Source organism: Buteo buteo, chromosome 1, assembly GCF_964188355.1.
Source record: "Buteo buteo chromosome 1, bButBut1.hap1.1, whole genome shotgun sequence".
Classification (NCBI taxonomy): Eukaryota; Metazoa; Chordata; class Aves; order Accipitriformes; family Accipitridae; genus Buteo; species Buteo buteo.
The window spans coordinates 77,690,057-77,707,055 of NC_134171.1; the positions used below are offsets into that span (position 1 = coordinate 77,690,057).

General features: G+C 39.9%; 1 protein-coding gene across 1 annotated transcript in view; it reads right to left on the minus strand.

Annotated features, from left to right (window-relative positions):
• FAT4 (FAT atypical cadherin 4) overlaps positions 1-16,999 on the minus strand; it is a 149,739-nt gene that overhangs the window by 38,182 nt on the left and 94,558 nt on the right. Inside the window, exon 7 of the mRNA XM_075036840.1 lies at positions 3,025-3,205. Within this exon, the coding sequence (XP_074892941.1) occupies positions 3,025-3,205 (181 nt within the window). The remainder of the gene's footprint in view (positions 1-3,024; positions 3,206-16,999) is intronic.

Genomic DNA, 16,999 nt, shown 5'->3' on the forward strand with positions numbered 1-16,999 from the left:
CTAGGGTGGAAAGAATGTGCACAAAGCCTAAAGCACCACTTAAATCTCCGTAAATACCAGCAGCATGGGCAAATTTCATCTGTGATCTGCAATGTTTTAACCCTGTGTGAGGTGTTGCAGAAGATAGAGACTTTCTCTTCTGTATTTCCACATATATAGAATGGCTCAAGCTTTAGCATTGGAAAGATGATATGAAAACTTTAAAAAAAAAAAAGACAAATTACATTTGCCATAGGATATTCTGAGTTATATCCCAGTACAACCGCATGCAAACTGGACAATGTAAGTGTGCCTCAGCACAGTTACAACGAAATTCCAAACCCAAGCCAAAAAAAACCCAACCAAAAAACCCCAAACCCCACCAAACCCTGAAACTTTAATAGTGACAACTGGCATAAAAGGAATTTGGCTGAAGTGCTTAAAATCTGGCCTTTTGACTAGTCTGTGCTGACCCCTCTTACCTATACTATCTTTAACAAGACTGCTCAAGTGTGCATTGCTGTTAACAACCTCATCATCCTCCCTTAATGACTTCACAGGTTATCACGAGAAATAAGAGAAAAAGAGTTGGCCTGTATGGACATGTAACAGTTTTGCAGAAGATTACCTACTTCCTGCATAACACAGTCCATTTTTTGACTTAGCATGAAAATTTTAGCAGAGGAATTTATGTACCATCTTTGGAAACCAAAGATTTGATTTTGAAACAGGCTCTAACAGGACTGAAAAAGAGTTCTGAGTGCTCAGCACCTCTGACAAGAAGACCTTACGTATTCTGGTCCCTCTGGCTTTTGCCAGTTTTGTAATACCAGGCATATTTTAAGATTTGCATTACTCTACATGCTGAATCTGGACAAATTCTGTCCAAGAAAAACAAAGTATGTTCCTGAGTCTAAAAAGTGTAAAACAAAACCTGAAAACAATTTTTAAATAGCTACTTACAAAGGTAAAAAATATTTTTATCAACTATTCTCCTGCGAGGTACTGAGTGAATGACAAAGACTAATGGCAAAGATATTAAAGCAATTCAACCACACTAATGAAATCTGAGAGCACCCTGATAATTTCTGATTACGGGATGCAATCATTACAATCATTCATGCTTTGTATGGAATTCTTTTTTTTAAAGGAGCTTGCCAGAAATAGTTTCTTAGAGTAAGAGTGAATAGAATTAAAAGCTTTGCTGTTTCACAATTTAATAAATGGTAATTTTGGATGCTTTTCAAATATTTAAAATGCCAAAACCATCAAGTTTCTATTTCTGGCTTGTAGCAAGTTGGAAAGAAAATATGACAGTATTTTATACACACTTGCTTTGCCATAACATAGTTCTGTTTTATTTTACTTCCTTTTTTAAAAAAAGTGACAATCACAGTGATATTCTTATGGACTTTGAAAAATGAACTGAGGTGAACTAACAAAAGTAAACAAAGAAGCTACTTTCATATCCTGTTTTGTAAGTTTGGAAACAGAGATACAGGTGTTTGCAGTCATGACAGTTAAACGTGATGAGACTACCTACGTGTCCTTCCGATTAATAACTAACACGAATCTGCTTCGTATTCCATTCACAATACATCAGTCCTCAGTGGATAATCTTCAGCTTGTCATGTCACTCAGCATCTTCATTACTCTTGTCTGTGAAACTGGGAATGGCCAGTGTTCAGCCCAGTGCCCAGTTAGGTTGCATCAACTGAGCTCTGCAAACCATCTGGCACTCAGAGCAAAAAGGCCAAATTCAAACTTTTTACTGGTTTTCTGAATGGGATAAACTTTATGCCTCACCTTCTGTAATTTTCATTCTAAACTGAAGACAATAGCTAACCATAAATTTACCCAAGGAACATGTTGGCTTTCAGTGAAAATTGTTTACTATATGAAAAGATGTGAACGCAGCGGCAAGGCAGGTAGTGGTTTCTGTTGACCGTTCAGTGGTCTGTAGTGTAACGTATATTAGCGTCTTGGGTGATGTTGTATCTGCTTGGCCAGTTTATTATAAATGCATCCAAGTCTGCATAAGCAGTCTTCTAAACTACAGTTAGGTTTGAAAAGCCATTTGAGGTTCAAAGTGAGATACTGAAGCCTTCCCCAAACATATGTATGCTATCACAAAATCAACACTATCCACTAGTTTGGATGTTTTTATGCAAAATGTGACAATGATTTCTAGATTTGCCTAGCTTAAAAATTAAAGCTTAAAGACGACTAAAGCTGCAAAATACATTCCGTACTTTTTTTAGGGTGAGTGGTTTCATTTGAACGTAAGTGAAAAAAAAAAAAAAATTATTTAACTCTGCCCCAAAGTCAGCTTTTGTAGCAAATTCGTTAATGATGTTTGAAAAGTACATCTTCCTCTTCCCCACCAATACCTTCCTGAAACCTCGTTCGATTAATATTTGTCAGCCTCCAAGAACAATGGTTTCTAGCTTCCTCAGGAATACGTTTTAAAAGATTTGTATTATTTCTATTAGCGATATCCTTCATTACAAGGCCTCAACTCTAAAAGCTATGCTAAAGAGAGGGCAAAAGCCTTTCCAAAGGCTACACAAGCTCATGGCAGTCATTAATGATGATCATTCATAGCCTCTATTGTATTCCTTTATGCAGAGAATTTATATATAAAGACTGCAAGCTGAAGTGCTTAATCCAGTTATGATATTATTTGGAGTTTCAGTATTTCTTTGGTTTTCTATTTTTTTAATTCACCTCTACACCTCTACACTTACTGAGAAATATAAATCTAGCCTATTAACATTCAGGTGCAAGTTAAACTCTTTTGTTGTTCACTTAGTAAAAACCTAAAATAACACTGCAACTCTCTTTGTCCTTAATATAATTCTAAAAGCCTATGAACAACAACAACAACAAAAAAAGCCAGATTTGCCAAAATAATTTAGCTACACATATACAACTGTCCTTTTGTGTCTTACAGCTTTATGGCATGTTGGTGATGGACACTGGGGAAAAAAAATCTTCAGGCAAGGTACGAGGCAGTATTACATACAGCAACAGTAAACGACCTACCTAATAACAGCATTTGTGGAAGCATCAGCATCTGAGGAGTTTACGAGCAAAATATCTGTCCCCGTAGGAGCATCCTCTGGAACAGTGGCAGAATACATGTTAAAGGCGAATGTGGGGACATTATCATTGACATCATCCACCGTGACAGCAATGGTTCCAGTGCCAGTGAGGGCAGGAGATCCTGCGGGAAAGCGGGATACGAAATGCTAGAGGTTACAAATACCACCACGCTAATCCGAGGTCTGCCATCCCTGATTTAAAGCCTAGCGCTTGAGCATGTCACAGGTCACAGAGCAAGAAAGCCAATTCAATGTACAGGACAGGGTCACATTTCTTTCAAAGGCATCTTGACATAAGATACAAGTTGTGAAAGAAGAATAAAAAAATAGTTGTTATTTTTCTTGCTCTGTCTAATTCCAGAAATATTTTGTAATACAAGCTCAGTGGAAAAAGATGGTCTTGGAACCGCTCAGAAGCCTTCCTGTAACAATTAGGACCAATTTGAACATGTGGTTGACTTTCCTGTTTCTCTAACAGAAGACGTTCAAAGGTGGCACACTGACAGCCGTGAAGACTCCAGCCCTCAATTTATTTATCCGCAGAACAAATAGAGTGGAAACAGTGGCAAACCCCAGCTTTCCACGTGGCTTTTCCACTGCCGGTTGCACCCCTGACCTGGGGAGACCTTCTCTGAGCGGGTGGGAAGGTTGCACAGTCTCCAGCCCTGTTCAGACTCGATTTCTCCGTAGAAGCAACCGTCTATAGCAGCAAATAATGCTCACTCAGATGGGATATTGGCTTACGGGAAATTGGACAGAACTTATTTAACCTACGGCTTTCATCCTCCTTGTTATTCAAACACTTAACTCCAATGAGCAGAAATGAGTGAGAAATAGCATGTTTATTCATGTGCAATCTCTCAGTATTTATACTCTTAAGCTTTTCCTTTGTCAAATCTAAAAAAAGGCAATTAAGAGTTTTACAAGTTCATGTTAGTTTTGCCAGTCTATCACACTTATTTTCAGCCAAGAATCAGCAAGACATCTCCTGCTAACCAAATTCTTCACTGAGGGTCCCTGAAAAAAAATGGGATCATTACCTTCTTTGAATACATAACAAAAAGGAGAAGGAGAGAGTGATAGTGGAGCATAAAACCCATGAGTTATGGCCCCTTTTACTCAAAAGACAGATGATGACCATGCCTGTTTTACCCAAGGTTGTGTCACTTTCCCCTTCAATCTCGAACAGATAGAACAATTCAACATTTGCTGGACTGGGAAAAAAGCGACGATAATGAAATGCTTTGGGCCACAGGCTGGTTCAAGTCCTTGCCGCAAGGTAAGCGTCTTACATGGAGCTGTCATTTGATGAAACACAGGCAGCCCCCGCGTGACCGCCCTAGTCCTTCCAACCCAGCAGATGATTAGGTCGCCGCTACCTGAGGTTATTGCTGGACCTCGACTTTAAGGCTGGGAAGGAAGCAGGCTCTGCTCTCAGGTCTCCTGTGGTCCTGGCAAGGGCTCCAGACACCAAGCTCTTGTATAGAAGAAGAAATAATGACCCATTTTCCCACATGTTAACCCTTGTGGGTTGAAGAAGTACCACGCTACATCGCGGGAAGAAGCTGGGAGCAACTTCTGCACAGGAAGGAGATTTTTCACCATGAAATACTTCAGAGTAACTCGGCTTAATGCACAAACGGACTGAATGAAAGAGCTTCCAACTGAAAGGTGCTATAAATCTCGGCAGGCTGACTTTGAAGCCTGCTGATCGGACGGGATGGGTCACGACGCCGAGGAAAGAACGTGCAAGCCAAAGAATATAGGTTTCACGCCACGGCCGCGCACAATGGAGGCCTTTCTCTGCTCTAGTCTGAGGTAATTCATTTTGCCAATTAATATACTTTCAGCCAGGAAGGTTACATTAAGGCAATAAGCCTGACTCATTTTTTACCCTTTCCCCGCACCTCCCCGACCCAATTTTGTCATTTAGCCAAACACATATAGATAGAAAAGACTGCAAAAGCATTCTTGATTGCTGAAATATTGCCTGTGGAGTGTTTATTATTACTGCATTAAATGAAACAGAGTCATCGGCAGTGTTTGCTGCATGTGCCATCAAGCTCTAGCCTTCCAAACACATTTAATTGACATTCATCTCACAGCTAATGAAAAGTTGAAAGTTGTGAAGTTTCACAGGTGATTAAACAATTTATACATAATTCAGAAATTAATCTTGGGTAAGTCACATTCAAAGAGCATCAGTAGTAACGCAATTCGGCCTGGAAAAGAAAGCTAACTCACAGCTAAAACCTGAAACTCAATTGTTTTAAATGTATTTGCTAACACAAAGAGCCGAGGGCGGAAAATTCACGCTGTCAGTTTATTCACAGAAATGAACTGCAGCGGCAGCGCCTTTAGAGGTAAACCAAAGCTGGGGTGATGGAATTAGCTCCAGCGCAGCTCTGCAGGCTGGCCCCGTCCCGGCTGGGAGCACTGGGCTCGGGCTCGGTGCCGCGCTAGCTACGCTCGCAGGACTGGCGAAGAGAGGAGAATGGGAAGGACGCGCTCACGGCCGCCGGCAAAGTACCGCGTGGACATACGCTAACAGCAAAACGCTGCAATGGGTTGTTTGTTTCTCCTGCACGGCTATTACGTCTTTGGTCACGTAATGGAGATGACCAAAAGGGATGCTAGATGTAGTAGCTGCTTATGGGCTATGCATATTCTCCTGCTCAGGATTACACCGATAGCAGCAGCTTTTGACTCAGCCATTTGACTCCAAGCAGCCCTGGCCCCCTTTCCTCTCTGAGGAATCTGAATTTGCAGGGTACCAAACGCACGCTCCAAGAGTCAAATCCCAGCCCTCGCCTCAGCCTCTTATATATTCGGTGCCGTTATTCTCCCATTCCACTTCCCCGCTGGTTGCGTCTACAAGGCACTGTACAGAGCGGTATGGACACATTTCTATTAGCCTCAGAGAAGTGAATATACCAGCCAAGGTTGAGTACCATACTAATAAAATTAACTGGGGTAATGTAAGTAACCCAGACCTCATTCAGCGCTAGCTTGTGGCTGCGTTGTGCTTGCAGAAACGTCCCAGAAGTCCAATATTAATTCAGCTGTTTGTAACATCCCAAGTCACTGCTCTTCGGTTCAAAACCCAAAATCTTTCTCATTTTACTTAGATGGAAAAACTCACATATTTACATTGGTTTCCTGTCTATGTAGTTATCCAAATAGGTTTTTTTCCTCTAAGTAAAACATCACGTCCACAAATATACTCCTTTATTCTATTATGCTGAAAGATAAAGTTGCAATTTCACAGAGAGTCCTCAAAGCTTTTATTCACTTGAAATTAAATGACTAGCTCACATTTCTGCAGTTACTGAGAAATATAAGAAGAGGAAATTACAAATGAAGTAATTTTCTGTGGAAAAGAAATAGCTTGGGGCCAAATTCTACCGTCCTCAGTGAACTTTCAGTGAAAGTTGTGCTTGCATAAGGACCACAGAATTTGGCCCCTGGTAATAAGTAGGTTTCATAAAATGTACATGTCATATTTGTGGTGAGAGAAGTAGTTTCCATGGTCAGGCTGAGTTCCCAGATTTCTTAAGTTTTGCTTCGATAGCAAATCTTCCCCAAGTCAATTATTCTTATTATGCTAGAGCATCATTCCTTTTTTCTTCAAACTGCACTTAATATTTTGCATAAATACGTGTAGTAAATTCTGTGTAAATTCTGTAATATTAGCCAAACACTCAAGATGTCCCCAAACTGTTTTTAATAAACCAGACATGTTACAACCTATATAAAATTGCTGTACACAGCCACACGACCCTCTGAGTACTTCTACGAACAGCCCTGAGGTCTAGAGCCACAAAGAAATGTACACTTTTCTCTTAGTGAACTTGCACTAAAATTTCTACCAATTTTTTGTAAATAGTCTGAACTATTTTTCAGCAGAAGCAGCTACTATTTCTTTGTCAGACACCTCTACCAATTTTTCATAATAGTCTGAACTATTTTTCAGCAGAAGCAGCAACTACTTTGTCAGACACCTCTTATTTAGAGCATTTCTCTAGCACTGTACTACTACTAGGTTTTTTTTCAAATCCCAGAATACCGTGTCTCATGGAGGCTTAGGATATCCATGTTGAAAAAAAGTTTTCTAGAAAGGCAGAGGAATGAAAGACCCATCAAATTATTAATAACTGGAGAACATAAAGTTAACTATGTGAACTAAATAGTAGAGATGAGATTGACTGTTCAGTGACTATCAAATCTTTAAAAGATGATGATGTTAATATATTACTATTATTATTTTGAATTTCCCATCTCTGTGTGCTGTGGTCTGTTTCTATGAACCGAACAGTTTATTTTCTAGGTGACAGCTGTACATATACATTAAGCAGACAGTCCCACAAATGTCCACACATCATTGTTGAAATAAAGATTAACCTGGGATAGTGTCAAAATAGTAACGCTGAGTTCAGGAAGAAAATTGCTTCCCACGGATGTTCTTCCAAAAATTTAAGCTTTTTGCTTACATCTGCAAGTAAACATGTGTCTGGGGACGAAGAGAAGGAGCAGACCTTGGGAGCCTGCTTCTAGGAGGCCCGCGATGAAGGACGATTTACAAGGGGAGGTTATAAGAGGCCACCTCGGGCTTGGCCAGTGCTGGGCTGTGGCTCCCCTTTCTGCATGGGACATTTGGGGAGGTGACATGAAGAAATAGCCGTGGGGGATCGTGGGGTGGGCAGGCGGCAGCACGAGGGCAGGACCCCTCTTCTCCCAGCAAGGTGGGACTGGCAAAGACCTACAAGCTGGTCTTCCGCCCCATTCGCCAACGCTTGTTTGCGGTTGAGCGCCACAAAAATATGATGATATTGGAAATGTGTCAGCTTAGAAGTTATAATGAGCCCTCTCAACTTTTTCCTCCCCCCATCCAGGAGAAGAGGGATGAAAAATACTGGCTACGTGCAGCAACGCAAGTAGAAGGAAGGAAACTAAATGCAGGAAGGCGGCAGTGGGGAGAAATATTATTTAACCTGACGATTTCTACTTCCCAAATGCAGGATAACCAGCAAAGAGAGGAAAATATGTGTTTTGAGTTAACTTATCATAAGTCACTCATTCCCCTAATTTGCACTAATGCTTACGAGCCACGACGTCGTCCACAAGGGATGAACCTAAAGACCGCTTTCACTTTCGCCTTGGCCTACCCATGCAGCCTTCGAAGAAGGGAATGCCACCTGCTATCTTCATCCACCCTTGTCCTGGAGAACAGGTAAGGTAAGCTGTTTCGGCTCCCTGTAATCGCCAAACACGTGGCACCATCTGTTCCAGTGTATGTTCAGCTCTCCACACCATAGCTGGACACGAGGATGAGTGGGGAATGATCAGAGTACTTAGTGGACTGGAGCAGTAAAAGAAAACAATTGAAGGAAACTTGCAAAGCCATTTACGTTTGTCAAGAAAGCTCAGGAAAAGATGATGCTATTGGAAATTATCTCGGCTGTGTGGTACCGTATGGCTCACAGTAAAAATTAGAAATAGGAGAATGTGTTCAGCATGTTATCCACATATTGTTTGAAGCTTTAATGTCCTGTCTGTGCCACGGTTAGCACAGCAGATAGTAAAAGTATCATTCCTTTCAGAAACCAGGAACTCAAAGTTTTTGCCAGCATTAAAATGCCAAAATTAAGTGCTAGAAAACTAAACAATAAACTTAAGCAAAAAAACCCTACAGATACATTTCACTAAAATGAAAAAAAGGGATTAAACTTAAATAAAATGAATCTAAATGACTAATCAAAACTCATACTGCAGGCAGTTTACCATGTTTTGTGGTAAATTAAACACATCATTATCCTGAAAATTGGAAAGCGATTTAACAGAAATGGAATTTTTGCTTCACTGAAATGTGTTGCTTTGCAACAAAGCGGATTTCACTTCTCCAGTCAAACACTCAGTGAATGAGTCCCAGGACTAGAAGTTGTATCTGTTATTACAGAGCATTAACTTTTTCACTCAAGTAAACAAGGCCTTTCTCACAATAAAGCATCCAATCTTTCTAAATGCATTTAAATGCAGACAGAGTGTGCTGAGCCTCACACAACTGGTGAGTTTTAAAATAAATATGGAGCTAGAATAAGTTAAAATGCAACTAGCTTACATTATACTTTGGATTTCTAGAGCACGCGAAGCTTGACTTGAAACGTGGATGACCTTAGATTAAGTTATTTACCAGGAACGCAAAAGAAAGTGCATATGCGAAATGAGAAAATAAGTAGTTCTTTTTACAAGACTGCATCAAAAATATTCATCCTGGTTGGATATGTTGATTGTGTTTTGTTTTCCTCTTACTCAATTTTTCACTACAGGCTTCCATACTAAGTCTTAAAAAACTGGTGAACTTAGTATATTTTGAGACAAAAGCTGAAATAAGTAGTTAATACACAGAATTAATAAAAAGCTTAGAAGCTAGCCCTGCTCTCATTCAGCTCAGCGGGTGACTGGTGAATGAGACCATACAGGAACCCAGATTTTACAAACTTCTGAGTGTGTCAGATCTTGAGTTTTTCTCATAGGTATGAAGTAGTAGTTGTTCCCAAAGCCGATTTAACAGAACTTGTACTTCAGAAAACAAGGGAACTGTTGGGATAGATCTGTACTTGTGCAAGGATTATCTGACAAGAAAAAAAAAGATTTTTCTGTACTGCATCAGATAATAGAAACCTCAATATCCTCCCTTATCTACCAGCCTAGAGAAGCTGGGAGCAAACAGACCTAAATTTGGGAACATAAGCCATCGAAAGTAAAAAAAAAAAATCACTAGACAAGAGTCCAACCTTGTTCAAGCAATGACACGTCCAGCCACACTTAGGCTGATGCATGTGCATAAACACACATATTCACACATGTTTTGACAGTGCAAAAGAAATCCTTGTCCCAAATACTAATGCAAGACAGGATCTCTCATCTGGTTTTATCCACATGATTTTTAAGTTTGAATAGTTTCCCATCAAAATTCTTGACTGACTGCATCCTTTGAATTCACTAATCTTTGCAGTTTCACAACAGGGGCAACATTGCATTGCAATGATTTAATATGCTGTTGAAAGGGTGGGACTTGTATGCACATACAGAGACTGTTTTAAGCCCTCTGGTGTATATACATTTCCTTATCACTGTTCTTTTCCTCTGATCTGCTCATCAGAACAAGATACCTGCAGCTGTTTACTCTGAGAGTAAAAAAAAAGCTGTTGCACTATTACAGAGCTGGACCTACTGGACACATACACATGCACATCATAAACTTATCGCTTACACATCTGAAAAAATGGTAGATAATACATTCCTCCAGTTTCCCCATTGCTGCTTTTGTTTAGCAAATTTCAAAACGTATGAAGGAAAGGCTGAAAGCGTCCTGCTCCACCGCCCAAGCTGATACAGGGCTGCTGACATAAGCAGATGCCAGTTAGCGACTCGTGGCTGTCAGGTTTCGTTCTCCTTCCCCGAAAGGCACAAGCATTAATCCCATGTGCCATAAACCCCTTGATATACACTTGTAAGCTATTAACATCAAAGGTACAGGTCATTGGAGATGGTGCTCAGAAAAGGCACATGCAGGTATTGCACGTTCTTAGCCAGAACTGCACTTATTTCCAGAGCAAGAAGTTGCCTTCTTCCAAATACGTTTCAAAAAATGAATCTTTAAGGACATTTTTTCACAGCTGAATATAATGCTCATAACAAAACCTGGCAAATGACTGGTTGTAAGGGTGCATCTCCCCATGCCTGCGCCGCAGGTGGTTCTAGGAGGGTAGGCATGACCACGTGCACCGCCAAGGCCTCCGGTGACCAAAGTAAAGATTTAAAGAAAGTGGAACTGCAGCTTAAAAGAAAGGCAGAGACAGTTAAAAAAATATTTTCTTAAAACCACCAAATTACTTCTCCTTGTTATAAGTTACTGCTGTAAACAGAAAAAATAGAGAAGCTGGCTCCTGCAGGGACTGCTGACTAAGGCAATTTTTGACTGCTTGTGACTCCTGAATATCCCACAGCGAAATTCCTGTAATGCATGATTTTGAATTATGCTTTAAAAACACCCTGTATAAATAGTGAAGATTAACCAGCAGGATAAGTGTTCAGGCCATATGTGCATGTCTTACTTGTTTTATCCTTGCAATTAAGGCTTCCTGAAATTGTAGCTTTGTATTTGAAGAATGAGCTAGCAGGCTTTCAATTTATAAGGTGTAACGTTTAATTTAAAAAATGGTTTAAGATCACCATGACTAGAAAAATCTTAGTTATTTCTCAAAGGCTGAGAAATTGCACAGCATAGTAACTACTCTAGTTATCTTATTCTTCTGCAAAACAGATTACATTCAGCAAACTCATTAATATATTTGAAGTAGAATTTCATTTAAAAGTGTTGTAAGCAGAAGGACAATAATTTTAAATTAATTTTAATTTAAAACTTCCAAACTAATCATAGCAAGATGGATGAATGAAGAGATAAGAGAAAAGTGTAACAGCCTGAAAAGTTACAAACTGACAATTCTTTCTTTCCTGAAATTTTCGATCATCTACTAAATCCCACATATTAAGCATTATATTGTAGCTTGTTTTCCAGTTTAAATAAATCTACCTGAAACTTTTTCAAAGTGATATACACGCTTTTTTTCACCTCAAACTAGCACCAAGAAGTTAAGAAATAATAGTAAAGCAAAAAAAAAAAAAAAAGACAGCTTAAAGATCTGACAGTCATGTTTGCATTCACTTGGGTCATTACTGCACAATGTTTTTCTGTACCATGGCAAAATTCAATGAAAATTGAATTGCTCTGGCATATTTCATATGTTCAGTTCTCACTTTTTCATCACTTCTTCTCTATATGTTCTCAGTAAACTCTTTACAGGTAACAGTGCCTGACTGGCCAATACACATTCAATAAAGCTGTACTTCAGCAGTGGTAGGGCTGAGAGGAGCAGTAGATCTTAAGACCATGCATGTGAGATGAGACTGAGGATCAGGACAATAACTAGCTCATTTAATGAACTTCACACTAATTTGAGCAGGCCCCTAAAGTGACTGCATCCCATTCATATTTGCTACACATTACGGTAAGTGCCCATGAGTCTTTTGTGAACATGGGGGTGACATTCAAGAAATTAACGCAAAATATAATCACACAACTTGAGAAAACAATGGTATTTCAACCAAAGCAAGAAAGTACTTTTTCCCAACTAGGCGCTGGAAATTTCCATCCCAACGTGGATGGAAATAAAGGAGAAAAAAATATCCTTACAAAGCAGATAAGCTACTTGAAAAAGAGTGGTAAGAACTTCTTTGAACTATGTCTTCCATACAGTTCGGTACATAGTACAGTTGATCTCAGCTTACCATAGATCAACACTTTTATCATTTATGACTGAGAATATTTCAAATTTTAATCAGTTAAATCTGTAATCCTGCACTGAAGATGGCGCTAATTGCTTTTTATTAGATTAACCCTTTAAGAAAGAGCAGAAGCCCACTTTGACTTGGCACATGCACCCCTGGCAAAGCTGGCAGTTGTAGCTCTTTATTTCTATTTTTTTCCTTTGTTATTTTTACAAGGTTGTTGTAAGAAGCTCTGGATGATGAGAAACAACACTGAATTACTGGATATTCCTGTTTACCTCATTAGTGATGAGGTAACCTGATAGAGTAAGAAAGGCCATCACCTACACTCAGTCTTTTTAGGTGGCATAAAATTATGTTCCTTGAAAGAAAGAACAACAATTGGCACCAACATTTATGACTAACCAAAAATTCTTAATAAATAATGATATTTCTACCAACAGTCTGGATTTCTTTTATTTATGAGGGATGCAAAGAGTCAAAAGATTTAGTTATCTAATAAAACTCGATATTTTCAACTATAATTCCAAGAATGTCTGTAGAGAGATACTTTTGGCTGTGTTACTACATCTTATCTTATGCTTTCCTAGACTCTAGACGAGAAGTACATTATCCTCATTAGGATTCTCTTTGTCTACTTAAAAAAACAAAAAAACCAAACAAAACAACAAAACAATTATGGGATTTGCATCCTCCTGAGGTAGAACCTATGGAGTTCTCCTCAACTCCACTTGGACCTGAGTAACATTACTATGTTTTTGTGCAGATAGACTGCAGGTTTTTATATTGCAAAGCACAAACATGTACACACTGTGCTTGATGCCCCCTCCCACGTCAGTTCTGCCATAGCTGGCTCTCTTCCAACACCCCAATTTCTGAACCTTCTTGCCTCTATCTCTGTCAATGCAAAACCCCTGAAGACCTGTTTCTAAGGAATAATACTTATAAAGGCTATAGTATAGTAATTGGTCAATTTTATATATACATTAATAAGAGCAAATTAGAAGATCTTACATTATTTAGAATAATTTCCCTTCTTTTTCTTTTATTGAATGCAGTGAAATGGAGAACAGCTCACCCAATAAAATTCAGCTAGAAGCAGTTTATCCCATCCTAAATAAGTCTGTCAGTTACTTGCTGGATTCTCCATGATCCCAACAGAGAGCAGAGAAGGAATTACACACGCAAGAAATGTTTGAATGGAGAGGTATGCACTTAAATTGAGGACTTTTAGAAAAGTCCACAAGTATGTCTGAACTATAGAGAACAAACATCTTTACGTGGATTTCTAACCCCTTGCCTTGTGCAAATAAAATCTACCATCACCATTGAGCTGCTTTCAAAACTGAAGTTCTGTCCACGATTTTAACCTGAGTGAAAAACTTTCATTTTTTCCACCGATATTTCAGCTTGCACTGGCCAGCCTGAGCCCTTTGCCAACCTGAATATACATCTCTCCCGTAACTGCACCCCAGAGACCACAGACGCTTGGATTTAGCCCAGAGGCTCTCGCTGAACTATTTTGAAAATAGTGATCTAATAATGAAGGTTTAACTCCAAATAGAAGACTAAATCCCTCAAATAGTATTCTGGGGCTGGATTGCGCATCTTGCGGGGCGGTCCTCTGAAGGGATAGGCTAAAGCCCTCATCTCCTTTGGGGCGTAAACGTGTCACATTGTGTAGACATCGATACGCTCTCTTCCTTGACAATTACTCTCTAGGGGACATCGGATTGACTTTGCCATAAACCTGCTTCCTAAATAGCTTTTTGAGCTTTCGTCTTCTAGGGAAAAATTAAAAAATGCTAACAGTTTCTAGGCTCTGTGAAAGGGTAAGATCCTGCTGTTAGCTTCCCACAACTACAAAAAGCCACTCTCAATTCTCTTCTCTCCTGATTTTAGATGACGGTAGGACAAAATGAACGCTATGAACTCACTGATGAGTCTGTCGCCATTTCAGTTCTCCCACTGTGTAATTTAGAAACAAATTAAAAAATCATGCAAAACTACTAAAATGATAGTTCTAGTATCAGTATTAAAAGAGCAAAGATAATAAAACTAGTAAAATAGCAAACCAGTAAAACTAGACTTAAGTAGACAGCATTGACATGAGGAAGAGCTTCCATAAGAGCAAGGAAATAAATGGAGCTGGGGCAGAAACCAATATTCATTTTGAAACAGCTGCGGCATAAAAGAAGACCATAGAAGAGAGCAATCATTATGTAAACCGCTAAGCACCAAGGTAAGCATACGTCAGCGTCAGCTTCATTTAGCTCACCGAAGCCTGAAGCGATGTGTATATTTAGACATAGAACAGAAAGCATGGAAAACAGGACATTTCTAACTGAAACTTGTGAGTTGCTCGTTTGTTTTGACAGCAACAAGATTTAAAATAGCTGAATTTGTTTAAAAAATACAACTTATTCTTTTCAGGCAACATCTTTTCACACTGTAGACTGCCTGTTAAGTAGAAATACAGTGTGTGCTAAGAAAACAGAATAGGTATAAATGTCTAAGCCCAGTCAAACAAATTTCACACAGTGTTAACCCTCAAGACTCTTTCTTACCATTACTAGAAAATACAGCCATCCTTTACTTGTCACCGCAAACCGGGAAATATCTTAAAATGTGTTAAAAACCAATAAAACTACACTGTCAGATTTCATTTGATTTTAGGATTGAAGGGAACCAAAAGCCTGTCTCAAAAGAGAATTCCTGAGGAGGATATAACCTCTCTGCTTGGTTGCCCTCCTGCATTCTTGAAGGAAAGAACGCATAAGTCGGGGGCCAACATCTTCTAAAGAAAAAACATATGGCTGTTTTTCATACAGGCCAGGGATGTATACAAAGAACAGCTAACTAAATATAATAATCAGTGGACTGATTCATTTCTTTCAAAACTATTTATCTAAATCAGTAAATAGATTATTTAAAAAAATAATTAAAAAAATCCACACAAACACAGCTTCTAATTAGAAACATCACATTTTGATTTTGGTTTTAGTGTGGCAATACGCCATTCTGGCTGACCAAATCAAGAGATGGGGGGTGCAGTTTATTTAAACAGTAGTCCTGGGCAGCTAGCAGGTTTCCAGATGTGCTATTCAACATCCCTGCAACCAATAAATAAAAGGAGGAGGACTGTTGGAATGCTAACATTCGCTCAGAAAATTGCTCAAAGAGTTAAAGACAGGGATGATAAAAGCGGCTGCACCAGTTCTTGTCACGGTGCCAGAAGTGAATGTTTACCTAACGCTGCATCCCCACCAGATGAGGTGAAAAAAAAATTTAGAAAGTGTCTTTTCCCAACCATTTTGCCATGAAGAAGGGTATAGTGAAGCAAAACAAATGATTTACGTGGTAGAAATAGACCCATAAAGTCACATTCAAATAGTTGCACGTAGGTTTCTTGGCATTTATGCTAGCAGACATTTTTGGGGAGCATCTGCAATCTAAACACTATCATGTTATTCCACAGTCCATCATTTTGCCTGTCATTATATTTATAATTCATGCACTCTGGTCTTGCAGCTTGCACTGCAAGACGGGCTCTAAATTGGGATGGCTGAACTTTGGGGTTGAATTACGTTTTATTTCTCGACCAAAGCCACAGGTGTACAGCCCTGGAAGATGCTGCATGTTCCTCGCGACGGACGCTTTGCGTGTCTTCGTAAATCCCCACCGCCTAGAGCGGCAGTCTAATATCCGAGACCCAGCAGTAGTTAGAGCAGGGTGGAAGGGCAGAAGTGAGGGAAGAGTGATGATAAAACAAGGTTGTAATCAAGAACCTTTGTGCAGACCGTCTTCTGGAAACTGGGCATGAAGCAGGCTGCATGGCCACAGATCACTGAGCCAAGCGCCAGAAAACGTTTTATCAGTTTTTTCCCCTGCCCCAGAGAGGAGGGAAGACTCTCTGCTGACCCAAGATCTACCCTGAGGAGGATTAGCAGGCAAGGCCAAGGAATAGTTGGGCCAGAGCCAGGACGATGCATATATCATGACTGACTTCTCTGGGCTGGAGGGGAGCTCTTGCCTGGGAAAGCATTTTTTCAACAACTGCCCGAATTTCCATCACTGGTGCATGTGGTCCCACCAGTGGTCCCCGTCTGACCTGCCCAGCATGCTTATGAGCAGCTCAACTCTTAATAACTCAACAACTCTTCTCATGTGCCAAGGACTGAAATCTGGGGTCTGGAAGAGCGTGCCTGCACGGCGTGACGAAGCACAGGGATTTCTGAGCCAGCATCCCATGCAGCCCTACCGGCTCAAGGCTTCACGTATGCGGGCTGCTGCTTTGCAACATCCTAATCCTTCACCTGCTGCAAACAGACTCAGTGTACGTGCTGCCAATACATGCTACAAAACCCATAAGGTGCTGAGGATGAAATAACAGCCATCACCAAAGCGGTTGCACCTTCTGAGGCCATGGATTGTTTTCAAGTACATTGGACTGACACCTCTAGATAAAAATAACGAAAACCTAAAAATCCTTCTTCTTCCATCAACTTCCTCATACACAGGCTAGGGTAACACTGTAAGAACCACCGTCACCAGTTGAGGAAGTG